This window comes from Pleurodeles waltl, chromosome 6, assembly GCF_031143425.1.
Source record: "Pleurodeles waltl isolate 20211129_DDA chromosome 6, aPleWal1.hap1.20221129, whole genome shotgun sequence".
Classification (NCBI taxonomy): domain Eukaryota; kingdom Metazoa; phylum Chordata; class Amphibia; order Caudata; family Salamandridae; genus Pleurodeles; species Pleurodeles waltl.
Genome location: NC_090445.1, coordinates 1,613,331,533 through 1,613,352,654, shown reverse-complemented (window position 1 = coordinate 1,613,352,654; position 21,122 = coordinate 1,613,331,533). Strand labels below are relative to the sequence as shown.

Here is a 21,122-nt window from a genome sequence, read left to right as displayed (position 1 = left end):
TCCAGGCATCAATCGCCCTTCAACTTGAAGATTACGCCATGGTCCCTAAATGCCTGAATAGCCGCCCACTGTACCCGAAGAGAAGCCACTGACAACCCTAAACGAGCACCGTCCTGCAGGAACTGCATCACCTCAAAGAGAGAAGCGCAGGAAGGATCCAACTCACGACTTAAGCACCAAGACGAAAACACCTTCCACTGTCTACCATAAGAAAGCAAAGTTGAACGTCTCCATGAAGCCAGCAAGGTAGAACTCAAAGCCACTGGCACCTAACAGAAACGCCCTGAATAGTTGAAACGGAGGGAACGCATATAAAAGGCCCTGCGGCCAAGGACATGACATCCCGTCCACCTCCCATGCTTGGGGACACCGAAACCGGGAGCAGAAGCACTCCACTATCGCATTCTCTACTGACGCAAACACATCCAGCACTGGAAGACCCCAAAGCCGAACCAGATGCCGAAACAGAGACCTCCGGAGAGAGAAAAGTTGAGAGGAAGGAATCACTCTGCTCAGTAGATCCGCCCGAACATTTACCACTCTCGCCGAATGACATAAGCCTCGGCCACTAAGTCGTCTGTGCGAACCAGAACCGCCAACCCCCTCAGGGAATCCTGGAAATGGACCAGAGCCAGGAATATAGCCCGCAATTCTCGCCAATTAGATGACCGACACGCCTCCCGAGGGGACCAAAACCCCCGAATCTGAGCTGACCCCATCCATGCCCCCCAACCGGAGAGGCTGGCATCCGTCGTCACCACCACGGGTCTCAGAGGTGACAAAGACACCCCTACCCTCAGGTGGTCTGCATCCAACCACCATTGCAACTCTCTGTGAATCAATCCGGACCCTGGAACCCCGTCCTTCAGAGAACCGGACCCTGGATCCCACCTACTCAAGAACCACGTCATCAAGCACAGGGGATGGAAACGTGCCCAAGAACCCAAAATATCACTGACGCCAAATGTGCAGTCGCAACCATAGAAGAGCTCGGGGAGCAGACAGTAACCATACCTTCTTTACCAAAGCCTGGAGAGCATCCAACCTTATTTCGGACACAGTCACCAACCCTGGAATAGGCTGAAACCGAGCCCCTAGAAAAACCAGATCCTGGGACGGCACAAAGTCTGATTACACCCAATTGATCAAAAACCCGTGTTATTGCAGGACCCCCAGAACTTGGGCCACCTGCCTCTGCAAAAGGTCTTGTGAATGGGCATGAATCAAAATGTCGACTAGATAAGGGTGCAGAAACACCCCTTCTGAATGAAGCAAAGCCACTAGAGGAGCCAGCATATTCGTGAAAATTCGGGGAGAAGATTTCAGACCGACAGGCAGAACGCAAAACTGGAAATGATCCTGCCCCACAGCAAACCTCAGGAACTTTTGAGAGGACCATGCCCCCGGTACGTGTGGGTAAGCATCCGGCAGATCCAGTGACACCAGAAAATCCCCTTGCCTGACCAATGGAAAAATAGTCCGAATGGACAGCATGCGGAAATGCACTGTCCTGATCCAGGTATTCACCTCCTTCAGATTGAGCACCGGTTGAAAATCCCCCTGAAACTTTCCGCACAAGAAACAAGACCGCATAAGTGCCCTGACCTCGGTCGTCTAGCGGAACATGGGAAATGGCCCCCATGACCAGTAAGTCCCGCACTCCGTCCAATAATGCTCCACTCCAAGACCCCTCTGAAGGCAGAGGTGTGGGATGCACCCCGGAATCTGGAGGAACCGCCACAAAATCTATGACATAACCATTGGTCACCATGTCTAGTACCCAATGATCGGTTACACTGTCCTCCCAAGCTGAAAGAAAGTGACACAGTCATCCCCCAACCGGCCCTTTGCCAGGCCCACAGCGAATGCCAGGACCCCTTCTTGAAACCACCCTGGGTCGCAGGAGTAGACTTCTTAGGTAAAAAACGCGGATGAAAACGCCGCCTCCTAAACGAAAAGGATTTAGCAACCCTAGTAGGAGAAGATCTGGAATGCTTCTTCCACCCTTTACCCGAAGAAGAAACCCCTTTATAAGGTAAGGCATGCTTCCGCTCCTTAAACGCCTTGGAAAGTATGGATGGTAATAGTTCTCCAAACAAGTTATAACCCTCAAACGGCAGTCTCAACAAGGCCGCCGTTTCCCCTGGATCAGCCTTCCATGAACGCCACCAGAGGGACCTACGAGCCCCAATCAAAGACCCAGATGCCAGAGCCGAAGTACGGATTATATCTGAAGACACATCCGCCAATAATCTGGCCAGCTGTTCCATACCAGCCAGGAGCTCCGAACACTCCGCCCCTTCCTGTACAGCCACCGCCAGTTTATCAAAGCCTTGAACCAATGATTGTGACGCATAAGCAGAATAAATCCCTGCCTTCAGCGCCAGATTCTCCGCCGCAAAAGCCCTCTTAAGACCTGAATCCACTTTACGGTCTGTGGCATACGTAGGCACACAATCCTCCGGATTGACTGCCGTTTTGCCAATTAGAGTAGCCAGAATAGAGTCCAGGCGTATTGAAGGAGGAAAAACCCCCTCACCCTCAAGTAAGTAAAGTTTCTGAAGGAATCGTGGAACCTGAGCCTTCTCCACATCCTTCCACTCACGAAACACCATATCCTTCACAGGTCCCTGGAAAGGCATGGCAAACATAAAAGGCGTCAGATATTTGAGGAAATAAATGAGACTCTGAGTTTGTAGGTTGAAACACAGGGAAACCTAAACTGTCCCGAACATGTGTCATCACTTCCCACATTACCTCTTCTGGAAACCTATTTCCCCCCAGATGACGTTGATGGGGCCTCATCCTCACTCTCCGATGAGGATTTCCTAGCCGCTACCGATGAGTGCGCACGCTTAGACTGATCAGTCCTGGCCACGCCAGCTTGCAGTGCCCTGGTGACAGCCATTTCACCCATATCCTGCACTTTCTCACTAGACATGAGGGGAGTACCCCTGCCAGGTACCTGTGGGTTCTCAGGAAGAGCAATGCTACCCTCCCCTCCCACCTCCGAGGAGGAAGAAGAGACAACCACGTCTCTTTGCTGGAGCTTTAGGCATGGTAACCAAAATAACACTGCCTTTCATTCCAAAACACTACCCTACATATAGGACCCTGGTCCTCCCTAACAGGGCTCCACCAAACCCTAAAAAGGTCACAATCCTTGTAAAAATCCAAAAAACCACGGGCAGAACGCCCGTCCTACCTGACCAGCATCTAAAAATTTAAGTTCCTCGGTCCTCGCGGCTCCGCGGCGCGGAAACCCGGAAACTAACGCCCCAGCCACTGCGGGCCGGCTGACCCCGTCAGCCGGCCCCCAGTACAAGCCTCTCGAGCAGCCATGCCGTTCGCTCAAGACGTGACCCAGCCGTAGCACTCCTCGCGGAGCACCGCGTCCCGAGGAGTGCCTCCATCGACGACCTCCAGGCCCCGCCGTGCAGGTAAGAAAGGGAAAGAAAACCGTCTAGCGTGGGCTAGACAAAAGAACAGGAGGGGATAAGGGTGGGGGGGGTTTTTGAAAGGGGAAGGGAGGGTCTAGGGGGGAGGCAGGAGGCCTCATTGGTTAAAAGGAAGGCGAGGGAGGGACGGGAGGTAATGAGCATTTCACGTCTATAATATGTAATAAAAACTACGCTCTCTCACTTGCTATCTCAAGCTCCAGATTCATTGCTTGGCCTGTCCTCTTCCCTCCTGCGTTATTGCCCCATAGTTCTTGCTTGCCCTTTTCCTCCCCCGCCCACCAGGGTACCTGCCTTCACCCCATATGCTGCCCTGTCATCGTTGTTTGCCCACACCCTCTCATGCGTTGCTCGACCTATTCCCCCCTCCCCTTGATTTCCTCTCCTGTCGCTGCTTCTCCCCATCACCACCCCGCCCTCTCCAGCTACGCTGCTGTACTATATGGCTAAAACACATTGGCAAAGCCAACACCTCTCGCAAACTTGCTACGTTTTAGTCAGACAAGTAAACTGGAGCTGTGATAGCCCATGTAAGGGATTTCCATGCGCGATTTAAACTCCGCCGAGGGCATGGCTCCCTTACATCTGTTTTTTGCTTCACCTGCAGCTTATAGGGCCGGTGTTAGAGCTCCTTCTAGAAATGCGCAGTCCCTGATTTTCTTTGGTTCTTTTTCCTAACTTTGAATTTCTCCTTTGCTGTTCACCCCCAGCCTTCCCTCCTCTACCATGATTCCTTTCTTGCAGTGCAGTGCTTGCGGCTGCCAGCGTCTGCCCAGTGCTGACGATTCTTCTGGCTTTCTCCATCAGCCTCATACATAAAACATATTCTAGATTGAGATTCCATTTCCCTGACTGACAGCCATGTCCCGAGACCACAGAGCACGTTTATTACGGGGCCCTGTAAATCCATCATGACGTCTCTGTCCCTGAGGTGTGTGACTTCTCTGAGACTTTACATCATCTGCTGACTGGATCAAGGAAGCCTTTCTTTTTCCACTTTGTAGCACCTGACCTGGCGCCCCACTAAGGTGCTCTCCATAAAAGATGTCTGTTTTAATAAGGTAACCTCGCTGGTTCTGCCTTCAGAAACGGTGCATCGATTTTTTGTGCACCAGTCAAACTAGCATTTCTCCTTTGGAGCGCTCCCCATCCCCTAATGAAAAAGCCATTTTCGGATCTTTCCTTTTAATCTGTCATCACGTAGGGGTGCTGCCCTTCTGCAGCTTCCATGTCTCATCCTAAAGAAGCAGAGGTGATAGGAATATTTTAGGGTTAGACAGGAATTAAATGTGTACTCATTGTGTTTCTACCTTCGACCATTGTGAATGGCACACGTTGGAACTTTCGTCGATCAATTAATCGGATTTCTGCTCTTTTTAATTTGAGCTTGTTTTTTACGTCTATTGTTAGCCAAGACCTCTCTATTTAACTACACTTATATGCATAATAATACATTTATAGGAGCTTTAAGCCAGAACTCATAATCCATTACTCAGTTGTTGTGTCATTTATATTTTTCTTGCTCTCACTACAGCATACAGAGATCAGCCCACTTTCTCCATGGGTGTCCCAGTGAGTGACAGCATCCTGCCCTTTTACAAATAGCGCATACACACACAGAGTAGTTCCTTTAAGTGCTAGGGACTGTTATGGCAATATGTGCTATTTGAGGCCAAAACAATATTCTTGCCTTTAGCCAATGTATTTTCATGTAGATTGATTAAGGCTCAGCAGTTTCCCCAACAGTACAATTTTGCAAAGCCATGACTAAAGCACTGAGAAACCCGAGTGGCTGGTAGCGAATGCTGGACTTATTGGCTTTGCCTCTGTTTTCTACATTTGTTGCTTTGAGTAACTGATTTCTCTTTTAACTGCTGCCTTATTAGCATTAGGACTGTGCAAAGTTGCAAAGCCATAACATTCATAGCTTCATTTATTTTTTTTAAATGTCACCTACTTTGCAAAGAATATAAATAAAACAAGCATTAGCAAAGCCAATAGGTCTCTCCTATGCAGGAGTTATTGGCTTTGCCAATTTGTTTTACTAGTGTTACAGAGCAGAGTGGAATGGCATAAAGTGGAGTAAAGTAACATGGAGTGGCATAGAAGGAGTTTCATAGAGTGGAGTAAAGTAACATGGAGTGGCATAGAGGGAGTTGCATAGAGTGGAGTAGAGTGATGTAGAGCAGCGTGGAATAGAGCGGAAGAGAGAGCCGTAGAGTGGAGTGTCAAGGAGTGGAGTATCGTACAGTGGAGTGGTGTAGAGTGGCATAAAGTGACGTATTCACTAATTCACCAAAATGTCAGGAGTAGCAGAAGTGACATCACATGCCATTTTATCTTGACTTACACACACACATGCTTACACATACACACACACTCTTTCTCACATAAACACACTCTGGCCCACAAGCAAGCATAAATTTAAAATCATGTTTTACTTACCTTAGTTGCCAAATAGGGTCATATTCCAGCTAATTGTATTCCATTTTATAGCACTAATACTGTTCACTATTAGTGTAATAAAAAATTGCAGAAAACCAGTAAAGTGGAGCCCCAACCAATGTACATTAGGATGAATGGCATTTTAGTTTCAGGCACTAAGCCTCCCATCTCTAAAGCCAGGGGTCGCAAATGCAGTGGCAGGGGTCGCAAGGGGCAAGCCATGGGTCACAACTGTGCCACATGGCACCCCTTAAATGACATCCATGAAGAAATAGACTGCCAAAACCCCCTGTAAATGCTGGTATTGTCCACAATAAATCTTTGACAGTAGAAGCTAGAGGGTATCTGTAGGCGAGACCTAAAAACTGGTCTTTTTTTTAATGGCATGACAGATGGTTGAATGGTGAATGTAGCAAAACAGTCTGTTCTATGTCTTTTTTTATGTCACATGGTTGCTCTTGTATATTGTAGTAGTAAAAGGTTGCTTTTATTTTCATAACTGGTAAGGATTCAAAACTGTGCAGCCGTGGTAGCCAGTGAAAAATAAACTGTGGAAGAAAGGAGGATAATGGCCAGGGCCACTGGAATTATATTATTGCGCGACCTCTGCGTTTTTTACATACTTATAGATGTGGCGCACTTGCCACATAACTCATCATTTGCTCCATAATCTGCATATTTTAATTTAAAAAAAATTGTAGCTCAAATGACTCAAATGTTACTAAAAACACAGTGACACCTGTTTTTGCAGAGTGGAAGGCCCTTTGCAAAGGTTGAATGGTCAACTTTCTGTTGCTTATTGATATAATTAGGTGTTAAACTGGTACTAATGAGGTGCAGTCAATGCCCAGACAGTATTAACAAGTGTAAAATTAGCAGATTGATGAAGTAATAATATCTCAAAATATGCTGCATTACACTGCACAATGTGTGTTTTCCTGACACATTATTTACTCAACCCTGCCACATAAATTGGCCCTTCCCTGACAAATACTTCCAGTGGCTCTGCTAATGGCTAGTTATTTTGGAATCACTTTTGGCAAGGTCACTAACAGTTCAGAAATTAAATAATCCAAGCTCTCAGGGAATGGGAGCTGAAGATGAGGCTATGATGGCTATAGAAGAAAGAAAGTTACTATAGCAGTGGGCAGCCATGAACTAAGTATCTAGGACATTTGGAAATGGTTGAAAAATAGGAAACTGGGAGAGAAGCAGCAATGGACTAAGCTCATTGTTTATTTAATAATTTTGCACATTATGTAGTGTTGGCAGGTACTGTGTTCCTGTATAAATACAAATCCAACCGCAGACATCTATTATACGTCAATTATCACATTTAAAATAGTTAAGAATGCATTTACAATTGTTTATTTGCAAGATGCGTGTCTGACTTGATAAACAACAAGACAACTAGTGAAAATTCTGACCCCTCTGTAAGTCACTCATGTGCCTGTGCAAAGTATTGTCAAGAAAATCACATCTAAACCTTCTTTGACACCTAACCAGGATGAACTTCTATCAGAGAAATCACATACCTAGACTCACTCACCACTCTGTCACTGTGGCATGCTTCTCTAACATGCTCTGCTAAGGATGTCTCTGGTATCTCACTTATCCCCCCTCTCTAACACATCTCTACATACAATTTAGACTTATCGCCTATCCCCTCCCTGACTCTCCATCCAGCCAATCTCTGAAATATCTGCAAACTTGCCTTTAATTTCCATGTAACTTTCTCCTAAATGTGTTTATAACCTCTGTAGATGCATATTTTAACAAAACGTTTACTCTTGCTAAATTCCACAAATATTTTTCAGGTTCTGAAGGGTGCAAAGAAGTTGGTCTTGTCAGTTCTGTCCATCGGACGAATACCTGGAGGCTATGTTACCAATCACATTTACTCCTGGGTGGATCCGCAGGGCCGAAGCATCTCTCCACCCACTGGTCTCCCAAGGCACCAAAATGGGAACTCCCAGGAGGGTGGTCGAAGAAGCAATCTGCAACTTCTACAGGATGGTGATGAAAAGAAGGCAAGTTTGGCTTTTAGTGCCTCATGATGCATTAATTTGGGGATGGGATCGGAGGGGAAAGAATGGCATTTTAAATGTGAAAACATGGTGGGATGACAGGCAAACTAACATTTGTTGATTGGTTAGGGGTATAAGAAAACAAGGAGATAGTGACTTGTTTGGTCAGAAGTGACAAGGGCAGAGTGACTATAGAGAATGATTCCAGATATGTACTGGGTTGAGTAAGAGTGGTCCAGTATATCATTACTGAATGACCCCCAGTCTTTTTGTCAGAAGGCGAGAAGAAGAGAACGCTTATTCATCCAGGGAGACAAAACCGTATTGGTTGACATAGGAAACCAGTGATACTTTCTGTTAATTATTGACCAAAAACGTTTGAGAGCATTATTAAGCCAAAGAGAAACCAATGGAATGGACTGTTTGTTTTGAGATATAATTTAACGTGGTGTGCCCCTGTTTAGTTCAAAACGTGTCATCCTGTCTGGTGGTACTTCCAAAGACAATGTGCAGAATTACCACTCCAAACAATTTGGAAAAGGCCCTCTTTATGGCTGGGGGCATGGAAAAATTGTTGGGGGTCATGGAGAGAGTGCAAGAAGCCTACTAAACCTCGTCGCCAGTAGAATATATCTTTTTGTGGTTGGAGAACGCTATTCCATCTGTGGCACAAGGTGTCAATCCAGTTAATATTCATCCTGAAAATGCCCACCTGAATTTGGGAAATTGTTGTTCAAAACATTGAATACAGGTTTTCAATGAGCCTGCAAGAGTATTCATTACAAAAATAAGACTCTCTAGGTCATAGAACAAACCAACTAGGGAAGAAGTTTCGAGTATCAAACGCATGAGTACTTTTTCATCAAGAGACAACATAACTCTGGGCAAAATTCATATAATTTCCTCTGAAGACATTACACGAAAAACATGAATTCCCATGTGATGCGAACAGTCGCTCGCATTCAGTTTATTTGCGTGATTCCTGTGCTCCCGCAAAACGATTTTTACCCTGACAAAATCTCGTTTACATCTCGTAGGGTAACGACGTAATCTTTGGCATTACACGTGAAATGATGGAAATTATATAAAATTACACCAGCAAAAAAGAAAATTCACCAGGGCTTAAATACAAGCATGGGCAGGTGTAATTTGTGATAGAAGATGCAAATGATGGTCAATTCGAATGCCACTATTACCGTTTCAACTGCACAAGATGATTGGGACTATCAAATGGTTTGCCTGAGGTACCAAGATGCTTCACGAATCGTCTCGGAGAAAGGAACATCCCGTAAGCAAAGTTAGCATGAGCAGAAAACATGGCAATTATTGGTTACTTTAGTCAAGCATGACAGAAAGTAAGGAGATTACATTTCACAGTGGCAATGACCCTAATGGCCCTATTTGGAATTGGAAAGCAGAACTTGTAATGTGGAGAAAGAGAAACACATATGCTGTGTTTGGAAATGCAGTATATGTGGGAATGGGTGGTAGCAAATAAAAGAAAATGAAAGAAAAATACATCATGTTCTGCGAAAAAACAAAGCCTCCCTCTTTTCCTCCAAAGAGTGGCACCTCTCTGCTGCAAAGGATCTCATTCAGGAACTGTCAACAGAGCAAATGTAACTCTAATACTGTTTGACCCAATCATGCTGTTTCTAGTCTCATCCTCAGAAATATTTTCAGCTAAACGTGAAGATGAAAAGGCAGAGCCATAAGTTGTCATCACCTTCAGCCAGTGAACATTCTAGGCCAAAAAGCATATTGTGCCAGCTATTCCTGCCAAAGAGTAGACTTTGGACTGTAAAGTGCTTGCTTCACACACAAGATGACTGCTCGGATTGTCATAGAATACAAAAATGCCGACGAAAAGCAATATATGGTAAATAAGAAAAATACTGAGCAAGTATGACTAGTGATGGGAAATAATTGCAGCCATCATTTCAAAAAGTGTATTACAGTATCGTTGTGCTCAGATCTTTAGAGTTAAATATAAGGAAGGAGACTGTACTGCTAGCTCAGGTGTGAATGAGGAAACAACTCCGCCACGCCAGCAGAAACGCGCCCACACCATTTAAGTAGTGCAGCAATTGCTATACACCTTCCACCGAAGTTGCCTCCACCAGCATGGTGGCATCTGCCTCGTGGAAAAGACTTGGCTAGGCTCAGGCACTGAATATGAGGTGCAAAAAGCTACAGAATGCCACACACAATTATTTTTACAAGTTCCTATTTTACAAAAACATTAAAAACGATCAGAAAGTTGCAGAGACGTGAAGAAAATGAAAAAAAAAACAGTTTTGTCCTGATCGCAGAATAAAAGTACTATAATTCATGCATTAGACCAGTAGTTTTCCAATGTCTCTCAGAATTACGCCTGGATACACTGAGCGAACTGTAGTCCTACTGCAGTCATTTCATGAAGGACTTGATATACTGTGGTCCTTCCCCCAAAAGGACTCCATAAATCCACTGTAGTTATTATTCCATGGAGGGCTCTGTGAAGAATTTGACATTAAGGACCTGATTTAGAGTTTAGCGGAGAGGGTTACTCCCTCACAAACGTGATGGCTATCTCGTCCGCCGTATTACGATTCCATTATAGCCTAAGGAAATTGTAATCTGGCAGATGGGATATCTGTCAGGTTTGTGGCAGAGTAACCCCTCTGCCAAACTCTAACTCAGGCCCTAAACCCTGGATTGTGTGTCCTATGAATATAAAACAGGGGTTTTCACCTTAAGTATACCTCCTTCTCTTTGTCTTTCAATTTGGAGGGATATTTCATCATAACTGTTAGAAATGGGGTCTCTAGATGGCAGATGGTTTGCACCCTGTCCAAGTAGGGACCCTCACTCTAGTGAGGATAAGGGAGATACCCACTAGTTTTAGAAAAATAGCTAATATTTATCTATATAAAACAAGACCAAATACGATAAGAATCCAACATACAGTAAGAAAAATATGAATTATGGAAGATTTACTCAAAACTACAGTTCCTTGAAGTTGATAACCCCACCTGGGGCTATGACGGCGTTGTGATCAACAAAACCAACAGTTCAGGACGGCCGCAGCGTTGCGGGCCAGCTACGGTGTCGGAAACACCCGCAAACAGTACCTTGGATTTGCAGGGCGTCGTGATCCTCGCGTTGATCTCTGGAGGGCGGCGTCACTGACGGTGCAGGAGTCGTCGGGCCCTTTTGGTTACACGCGTTGCAGATCGAACTCCAGGCTGATGAAGTCAGGTGCGTCGGCGTGGATGGCGTCGGGGCTGCGGTGCAAAGTGGGACGATGCGATGTGCGGTGCCCACAGGTCACGGTGCAGGCAGCGGCTCGGTGACGGCATCTAGCGGCATCGGTGAGACCAAGGCTGCGGTGTGAAGTGGGACGATGCGATGTGCGGTGCCCACAGGTCACGGTGCAGGCAGCGGCTAAGTGACGGCATCTAGCGGCATCGGTGAGACCAGGGCTGCGGTGTGACGTGCGGTGTCCACAGGTCACGGTGCAGGCAGCGTCGTCATCATTGCTGAAGCGCTGTCGTCGGTAGGCACAAGCCAGCGGTGCGGGACGGGACGGTGCGGGACGGTGCTTCATGACCCTCACGAGCGGTGTCCACAGGCCACGGTGCAGGCAGGATGCCTGGGGACGACACTGGAGCCGATGGTGCTGGCGTCGGTGGACTGGGGCTGCGGCGCGGGACGGAACGGTGCTTCGTGCTCCCCACGAGCGGTGGCCACGGGGCAGGCAGTCGCACCGGTGTCAGCAGGAGCGACGTCATCGGGGATGCCCAGGCTGCTGTGTGAGCAGGTGATGCCGGAGTGCGGAGCCACAGGTCGCTGTGTGAGCAGCGGCTCGGTGAAGTCGGCTGATGACGGCATCGGTGAGACCAGGGTCACAGTGCGAAGTGGGGCAAAGCGACTCCGTGTGGTGTCGGCAACTCACAGTGCAGGCCAGCGGCATCGTTGGCGGCGTCGCAATGGTTTCTCCTCTTGTGCAGCACAAAACACACAGTTCCCAGTGCTGCAGGTCGAGGAAAATGAAGGCTTTGGTGTCCCTGAGACTTCCAACAGGAGGCAAGCTCTACTCCAAGCCCTTGGATAACTTTCTCAAGCAGTACACACACCAAAGTTCACCCTTTGCACTCTTTTAGGGCAGAAGGAGCAACTGCAGAGGCCAGTCCAACAAAGCAACACAGCAAAGGGACAGTACTCCTCCTTCAGCTCTTTAGCTCTTCTCCTGGGCAGAGGTTCCTCTTGATTCCAGAAAGATTCTAAAAGTCTGGGGTTTTGGGTCTTCTTCTTATACTCAGTCCTGCCTTTGAAGTTGGCAAACTTCAAAGCAAAGTCTCAAGTGTTTGCAAGATCCTTCCTTGTCCAGGCCAGGCCCCAGACACTCACCAGGGGGTCCGAGATGGCATTGTGTGAGGGCAGGCACAGTCCTTTCAGGTGTGAGTGACCACTCCTCCCCTCCCCTCTAGCACAGATCAAGATATGCAGGCTACACCCCAGCCCCCTTTGTGTCACTGTCTAGAGGAGAGGTGTGAACAGCCCAACTGTCAAACTGACCCAGACGGAGAATCCACAAACAGGCAGAGTCACAGAATGGATTAAGCAAGAAAATGCCTATTTTTTAAAAGTGGCATTTTTAAACTTACAATCTAAAAACCAACTTCACTAAAAGATGTATTTTTAAATTGTGAGCTCAGAGACCCTAAACTCCACATTTTTATCTGATCTCAAAGAGAATTTGTGCTTTAAGGATACTTAAAGGCAGCCCCCATGTTAACCTATGAGAGAGATAGGCCTTGCACAGTGAAAAACGAATTTGGCAGTATTTCACTGTTAGGACATATACAACACACTAGTATATGTCCTACCTTAAACATACACTGCACCCTGCCCATAGGGCTACCTAGGGCATAACTTAGGGGTGCCTTACATGTAGTAAAAGGGAAGGTTGGGGCCTGGCAAGTGGGTTCACTTGCCAAGTCGAATTGGCAGTTCAAAACTGCACACACCGACGCTGCAATGGCAGGTCTGAGTCATGTTTACAGGGCTACTAATGTGGGTGGCATAACCAGTGCTGCAGACCCACTATTAGCATTTGATTTATAGACCCTGGGCACCTCTAGTGCACTTTACTAGTAAATCAAATATGCCCATCATAGATAAACCAATCAACAGTACAATTTCTATAGGGAGCACTTGCACTTTAGCACTGATTAGCAGTGGTAAAGTGTGTAGAGACAATAAACCAGCAATAACAGACCTAAAAAAATAGGAGGAAGACGGCAAAAGGTTTGGGGATAACCCTGCAAAAAGGGCCATTTCCAACAACCATTATTTACTAAGAATTAAAGTTGAATTATAATTGATAATAGAGTGACTGTGGTTTGCACCATAGGGTGTTACTGATAAATGTGAGGTTCCTCGGTGTTTCCAACACAACCCCCTCCCAGCCTAAAAGCCAGGGTAGGCCAATCAATACCTTGCTGGACTCCCCTGCTCAGGGCGATGGAACCTGGACAATGGCCCACTACTGCAGGAGCTCTTGCCAGTTCTACGCCTCTCTGAACCCAGATCCCTCGGTCAACACTCTCAGGGCCCACTGAACAAACCCTGGGGGAACCCTTCTCCTCATCTGAGGACTCCATCTGTGCAGCACCTAACCTTACCTTACTCACAGATGCATCCCAGTAGGCAGACAGTACCATCAGTACTGTGTGATGTGGCCCATTCCACCCCGGGGTCTGACTTCAGTCCCCCTCCCAGGGAAAACTCTGACCACAAGGATAACTACCAACAGAGGCCACTGACAGCTGTCAGTGTCAAGAGCCAGGACCCAAGCCATGCTAGGGTCTCTAGCCTCTGTGGTTTTAAAAAGTGGCGGGGGTGGTAACCCCAGGTGACTTGCACCCTTTTTCCACTTCCCTTCCCACCAGTTCAGGAGTGGTGTCCTGAGACTGGTCACTCACCCTTGGGTCTGTACCCTCAGGCTGAGCAGGGGACATGGGCGGGCTCTCCCTCCTCGTGTCCCTCGTGTTGGGATCCAGTACCCTCCGCCTTGGAGTGGTACCCCCAGACAACTGAACTGTGAGGGTGCCTCTGGGGGCCACCCCTCCCAGTTCCCCTGACACCTGGGGCAACTCATTCCCCAGAAGACAGTCCACAGGCATTTAGGGACTGACTATGACCGCCTCTGGGTCACCTCCCCACCCCACTCTAGGGATACCAGGGCCATAGGACGGAAGAAGTCCTGGCCATGGACTGGTGTCACCCTACACACCTGGCTGGTGTACTGCTCTGGGGAGACAAGCCTTTCCACCATCATTGTATGGCTAGCCCCACTGTCCCTCAGAGCAGTGACTGGGATCCCATTCACTGTTACTTGGTGGAAGTGATGACTCCCACCCTCAGGGATCACCAACTCACCCTCTGAGTCAACCTCTCAACTAAGGGATATCATGGCATGGTCTATGACCTGCCCCTGGGGGCTACCTCCCCTTAAGGCCACATTAGCCACCTCTGTAGAGGGGCCACCAATGTGGCTTGTCTTAGGACAGACAGAGTCCCCTTTCATGTATCCGAACTGGGAACACTCAAAGCACTGGTGTTGAAAATGGGGTGCCCTGGGCCACCACCTACCAGAACCTCCCTCCTTCCTGTCAGAAGGAGCCTGGGACTCTTTTCTCCCTCCTTATCCTGGGACCTGTCTGCGTCTCCCTTGACTTTCCTCTCCTTCAGCTCAAGGTACTGATCCAACCACAATCCATTTTTCATACAGATGGAATGAGTATGTTGAGAAGACTGCGACTCTGACAGGGATCACTGAACTCTGTATCATAGTTTGTCAACAGCAAGCAATGTGGGTTTGGAGCAACCCTGCGGATTTTATTTTCATTGTTTTTATTGACTTAATCACATTTCCACCTGGTATAGTTTTGTGAAATATCACCTGCCACAAATCTTTGATTTACTGCACTATGGTGTATGTCACATGACTCATACTGAATATACTCAGTAGCGGTGATTCCACCATACACACACACAGTGCAATTTCTGTCAACACATGTAGATCCAGAAAATGTATCCTGCTAGTGCCAGCAATGTCTCATGCCTGAAGTACTGAGTTTTATTCTATCATATAAAGGACACTTGTAGAGCTTTCTGTGCAAAAGATCCATGATTTGCATGGCGGTGTTGCACTTAGTGCGTAAGAGAAAATGGAGGCAAGTTGACAAACTGACTAGTCTACATGGAAGACCACTCTGGCATTTTCTGTGGCATGGTTCCTCACTCCTAAAGCCTGGAATGACCTGCCCATGCACATCAGAGCCACCTTCTCAGTTATTGAATTCTGAAAGAAACTGAAGGCCTGGCTCTTCATCTAGCCCTGATCCTGGCTTGCCATACAGCTCCTGCTTCAGTGCCAGGATACCCTCCCGGATGAGTTGTGCACTGTAGAAATAAACACAGCACAACAGCCTGGTGGTGTTCTTGTGTTCAGAGCTAGTAGACGTTCTGCCACCTGGAAGACCACCTTCCCCAACATTCAGAATAAGGTAAGGAAATCCAGAGGCAGGACAGAAAACCAATTTACACTCCTATCAAAATCTGATCTTTCATTTTAACAAGTATTATGTGAATTACCTCTTAGTTGGAACATTTCTCCTATTATGTTTTTGCACTGAGACGTAAATTGTAAATTTTTTATGAAGATGGTAAAGATTTTATGAACAATAATTATAAATAAAAGACAGTCACAATGCACAGGGGAATGTGAGGCAGCATCAATAAGTGGATATAAAGTTGAAATCTGAAGATGGGTTTTGCAGGTTACGGCTTTGATTCACACAGGTATCGAGCCAGAGGAATAACAAAATCAGAACCACTCAAAAGAGTTTACCAGGGCGAAGCCCTAAACCCAATTCCTGTAGGTGGAGAGATAAGTTGGACAGCCTATCTTATCCATCAGAACAGCACAGCTCAGAACAGTACACCATCCAGCAGCAGGGATCTCAAAGTCTCTGTCAACCATCGAAGACATTGACAGTTCAGCAAATTAATTTTTCTAAGAGGATTCTGCACATTTTTTTAAGCACACATATTTTAGATTCCGGCTCGTAGGTAGGTAGGTAGGTAAGTAGATAGATAGATAGATAGACAGATAGATAGACAGATAGATAGACAGATAGATAGATAGATAGATAGATAGATAGATAGATAGATAGATAGATAGATAGATAGATGGTTAGATAGATCGATAGATAATCATCTCTAGATGCAGGAGTTGGAATGAGGGACGATAGGAAGGGTCCTTAGTTGGTAAAAGATCTGTCTACTTGCCCAAGACAAGGGTGACTAACACCAGTGTCTCGCCTCATTCTTGCATGGTTAGAACAAATTGGCCACAGCACACAGAGTATATTGTCCAATCATGTAGTGAGGATAAAAAATCCCTGGTAGTGTGTTGAAGGTCTAGAAGAAGTATTGGGTAAAGAGAAATCTTGAGTCTTGTTAGTAGATGGCGTCTTTATTTGTAGAGATTAGAAATCTTAATATCATCATAGATATACAGCCAACACGTGTTTCGTCACACAAGTGACTTCATCAAGGCTGTAAGAAATAATAATAAAAGCAAACAGTGGTGTATATATAAGTGTGTGGCGTCAAATAGTAGGTTCTTTGGTGAACAAGAAAAAAGTCCAAAAACATAGTAAAGTGACTGATGAGTAGTGTCAATGCTTAATTGAGATGTGACTAGACATGGCAAAAACAGGGTGTGAACGGGACCGTTGATACAAAAATTTACATCAGATAAAGTGAATCAACGTGAGTGTGTGATTGAAATTTGGGAACAAAGAAATTGCTGGATGGTAAGCATTCTCAGTGAAAAAAGACCTGTAAGGAGAGCTGTGATAAGTGCGAGAGTGGAGTCGGACTGAGAGGGATCATGCGTTATTACAAACAAACATCCAAAAGGAAGATAGAAAGCAGGACATAGTACATGAACAGCCAAGGTGGGTAATTCATACCTGGGCCGTCCGGCCAGAGTAGTATATAGTAATCAGCTAAGTAAGCTGAAATACGAAAAAAGAAGATCTGGGAAGACAGAAGACAGAAGAGAGGTTTAGGTTAGAAAAAGTCTGCTGTGAGTGGGCAAAGAGAAACGATCAGAACGTGGACAAGAGAAAAGAAGGGATATATCAAGAAAAAAAGTTGGTCAGCAGAAGAAATCAGAAAGGAAGAGGGAGTAAGTAATGTGAAACACGCACACATTGAGTAACTGTGTACATACCTTGTTGTAATAATGAAACTAAGAGTAGTATAGCTGCCCGAGCAGCAGCAGGTGAATTGGGTGTTGAGCACGTCGGTTGTAACAGGTATAGGAGGCCCTAATAAGCCTTAAGTCAAACCTACAAAAGTGTCAAACATACGTCATGAGAAAGAAGGGAAGCTTGTATTTAAGTATAAAAAAGCAAGATTTAATCAAACCAGAACCGTAAGGGTAAAGGTTAGAAACTAGAGTATTGAAATAGCTTCTAAAAATAACAGAATGCTAGTGTGATGGCTAGTAAAAGGAAAACTTTGGAGGTTTCCAAAGTACCAAGATTGTCAAAAGTGCCAAAATGCCGGAGTCCCAAATAACATGAAACCAAGCAGCGAGTTGAAACAGCTGTGAAAAGGTGGAGTATGAAAAGTGCTCTCCGGAAAAGCCCGGAGAGAGAGACCGGCCGTGTGTTGTTAGATAATAGCATGTCCCGTGAAGTGAAACCGGATCAAGGACGGCATGGAGGTGAGTTGCATATGCCAGTGGTAGCAGAGTTTGTAAAAGGTCAATAGGGAATGACCGTGGATAAGAACAGTATATGCTCGTAATATCAAGAATGGAGTAGTTGGCAGGGAAAAGTTAAAGTCGCCAGAGACGGGGAGCAGCATGTGCCGGTAATGGCCGTAATAACAATGGAGTAAATGTAACAAAGCGAGCTAAACAAAAAGTAATGGTGCCCCTAATGTTTAAATTAGTGAAAAAATTGGGGATTGTCAAACGGAAAAAGCCGATATTCAAGTAAACTAATTCTCCGGAGTATCGGATATACCTGATCAGTGTCGGGTGTAGAAGCGCGGTGAATCGTCTTCGGAACGTCTAGTGGTCGGTAAGGACCAGCGCTCGTATCTTTATGGAGAGTGGAAACTTTAACGAACTAGAAGAGGGACCAGATAGTAGGGTCCATGTGAAAGTATGGCGGCCATATTGGGTGTAGGGAAGGGAAACGAAAAACGAGGGGAAGCAAAAATACAGGCTCGGAGCACGTACGGCGGCGGCCATCTTAAGATGGTGTAAGGCTACTGGTAAAGCCTGGAGCATAAGCAATTAAGGAGTGTACCGATGGGATGAGGATCTCTGGGGGATATTACAAAGAGCTCTAAAGTTATGGAATGAAAAGAAAAGCTAGGAAGAAGGAAAAAATGGTAGGTAATGTAGAAAACGTGCCGGAGGTTGATGAGATGACGGTGGTTCCGTATAATGAGCTCTAAAGTTCTGAGTGAAAGGAAAATCTAGGAGGAAAGAAAAGTGGTTGGTCGTGTGGACAACGTGCCGAAGGTTGATCGAATAATGGTGATTAGAGTAATATGGTGGAACAATTGTTCACCGTGTACATGGGTATGAGTATTAGAAATGACAAAGGTAACGGTGCACGTGAAAAAGTAAGACTGCGAAATAAAGTAACCTTATTTGACAAAAATGTCTGTACATAAAACAGTAACCATATTTTAACAATAATGTCTGTACATAAGAAAGACGTAACGTTTAGCATGGCCAGAAAAAACGTTTGTACATAATACAGTAACCATATTTTAACAATGGTGTCTGTACATAAGAAAGACGTAACGTCTGGCATGGCCAGAAAGAATGGTGCCTGCATAGGTAGAAAACCACCGAGTACAATAACAAAGAACATAGTAGTGCCATTTACATATGAGTACACGAGCAATGGTGCCTCCAAAAGTCAAGAATGGACTGCAGTACAGAAAATCGATTGTGACATCTATATATGAATACATAAGTAAATTAATTAAATACAAAGCAAAAAACCAAACGTTGGGGATAGATTTGATGTCGTTGTGTATAGTGATGGACTTCCGCCTGGGAAATGTGCACAAGTGAATAGGATGCAATGTCAGATAAACGAAAGCAGGCTGGAGTAGTTATGTCAGAAAAAAGTGTAGTTCACGGTCCGTGTTGAGGCCTTGCTCGACAGCACGAAGTTTTATGATCCATTTGGCCTCGCATCTGCGCAGATCCCTGGTTCTGTCACCCCATCTTGGTGAGTTGGGGACCTGAGTTATGCCATGGAATCTAACCCTTAAAAGATCGTTTTCTCCATGGACAGCATTGAAGTGAACAGCAAGGGGATAGTTAGTGTTGACATTTCTGATAGCCCTGATGTGTTCCTGAATGCGTTCTTTCAGTGGGCGTATCGAGCTACCAATGTAGACCAAACCACATACGCATATTAGACAGTAAACAGTATATTTAGTGTTGCAATTTATGAAAGTCCTGATGTGGTACGTTTTTCCGGTATTGTAGGAAAAGGAAGTGGTTTTGTTAAGGGCTAGCTGGCAGGAAATGCAGCTGCCGCATTTGTAAAAACCATTTGGTTTCTCTGGCATCCACCCCAAAGGGCGTGTGGGAGCGGAGGGGCAGAGAAAGCTGGGGCATAGGATGTTCCTAAGTGTGCGACCCCTGCTGTGCACTAAGGTGGGTGAGTCGCCTATAGAATCTTTGAGACCCGTGTCCAGCTTAAGCAAGTGCCAATGTTTTTTAAGGATGCGTAGTACTGTCCTGCTCGCAGGGCTGTATTGGGTAATGAATGAGACCGGTCTCTGGTTGGAGGTTTTTTTTGTGCCCGGGTTCTGAGGGCTCTTCATTAATAGATTGTGTTGATTCTTATTAGCAATGCGTTTGCTAGCTCCTGAGAGAAGTTTATTGGGGTAACCCCTAGCTCGGAAGCGGTTGGTAAGATTCTTGAGTTCCTGCTTGAAAACACCAGTATCAGTGCAGTTACGTCGAATCCTGACCATTTCCCCATATGGAATGGCCCTGATCTGGGTGAGGGGATGAGCGCTCTGTGCATGCAGAATAGAATTGCAGGCAGTAGGTTTCCTGTAAAGTCTAGACATAATCTTGTTGTCAGTAGTATACAATAATAGATCCAAGAACTCAATCCGAGTAGTGTCCATCTTATGAGTGAATGTTAAGTTAAACTCATTGTGATTGAGGTATTGTATGAGTGAGTATAGGTCAGGGATGTTGCCAGTCCAAATGGCAAGGATATCGTCAATGTACCTCCCCCAGTAAAGAATGTGTTGGGTTAGATGTGTCGGACAGTTAGACCAAAGGTGTATTTTTTCAAATTGGCCCATGTAGAGATTGGCATACGATGGAGAGAACTTAGCTCCCATGGCTACCCCTTGACACTGCCGAAACCACCTGCCGTCATGTAGAAATACATTGTTCTCCAGCACTAGTCGTGTGAGATCAAGTAGCATGTGTGTATGTTCAAAAAGTGTTGCATCGCGGACACTAAGCGTAAGTTGGAGCATTTCCAGACCTTTTTCAAGGGGAATGGATGTGTAGAGAGAGCTAACGTCAAGACAGACAAACACACAGTCATCCGTCCATTCAATGTCTTCAAGTTGGCACAGCAGATCCCTAGTGTCCTGTATGTACGAAGGTAAGTTACGTACTAGAGGTTGGAGAAAAGAGTCAATGTATTCGGAGATGTGTTCCGTGGGTGAACCGATCCCAGAGATAATCGGTCTCCCAGGAGGAAAACCCCCTGGTTTGTGGATTTTGGGTAGGATGTATATGCAGGGAGCACGTGGCGCCTCAGTGTACATAAACTTGTATTCTAGGTCTGTTAGGAGACAGAGATTCTTCCAGGACGTCAGTTTCGTTTTGATCAAATTGGTGATACCAGGGAGAGGGTTGGCTGGCACCACAGAGTAAGCCTGTGTGTCATGGAGTTGTCTATTGATTTCAGCGATGTAGTCATTCTTGTTCATAATGACAACGTTACCCCCTTTGTCAGCCTCCCTGATGACTATATCTGTGTAGGTGGAGAGTTTATGCAGTGCCCGAAGTTCATTAGGGTTGAGGTTTTTGTTTGGTCTGTGGGTACTTGTGTTCGTC

The 21,122-nt window shown here is 45.9% G+C and overlaps 1 protein-coding gene across 1 annotated transcript in view; it reads left to right on the top strand.

Moving 5' to 3' along the window:
• WHRN (whirlin) overlaps positions 1 to 21,122 on the top strand; it is a 618,751-nt gene that overhangs the window by 170,401 nt on the left and 427,228 nt on the right. The window contains exon 2 of the mRNA XM_069241507.1: positions 7,721 to 7,933. Coding sequence (XP_069097608.1) covers positions 7,721 to 7,933 — 213 coding nt within the window. The remainder of the gene's footprint in view (positions 1 to 7,720; positions 7,934 to 21,122) is intronic.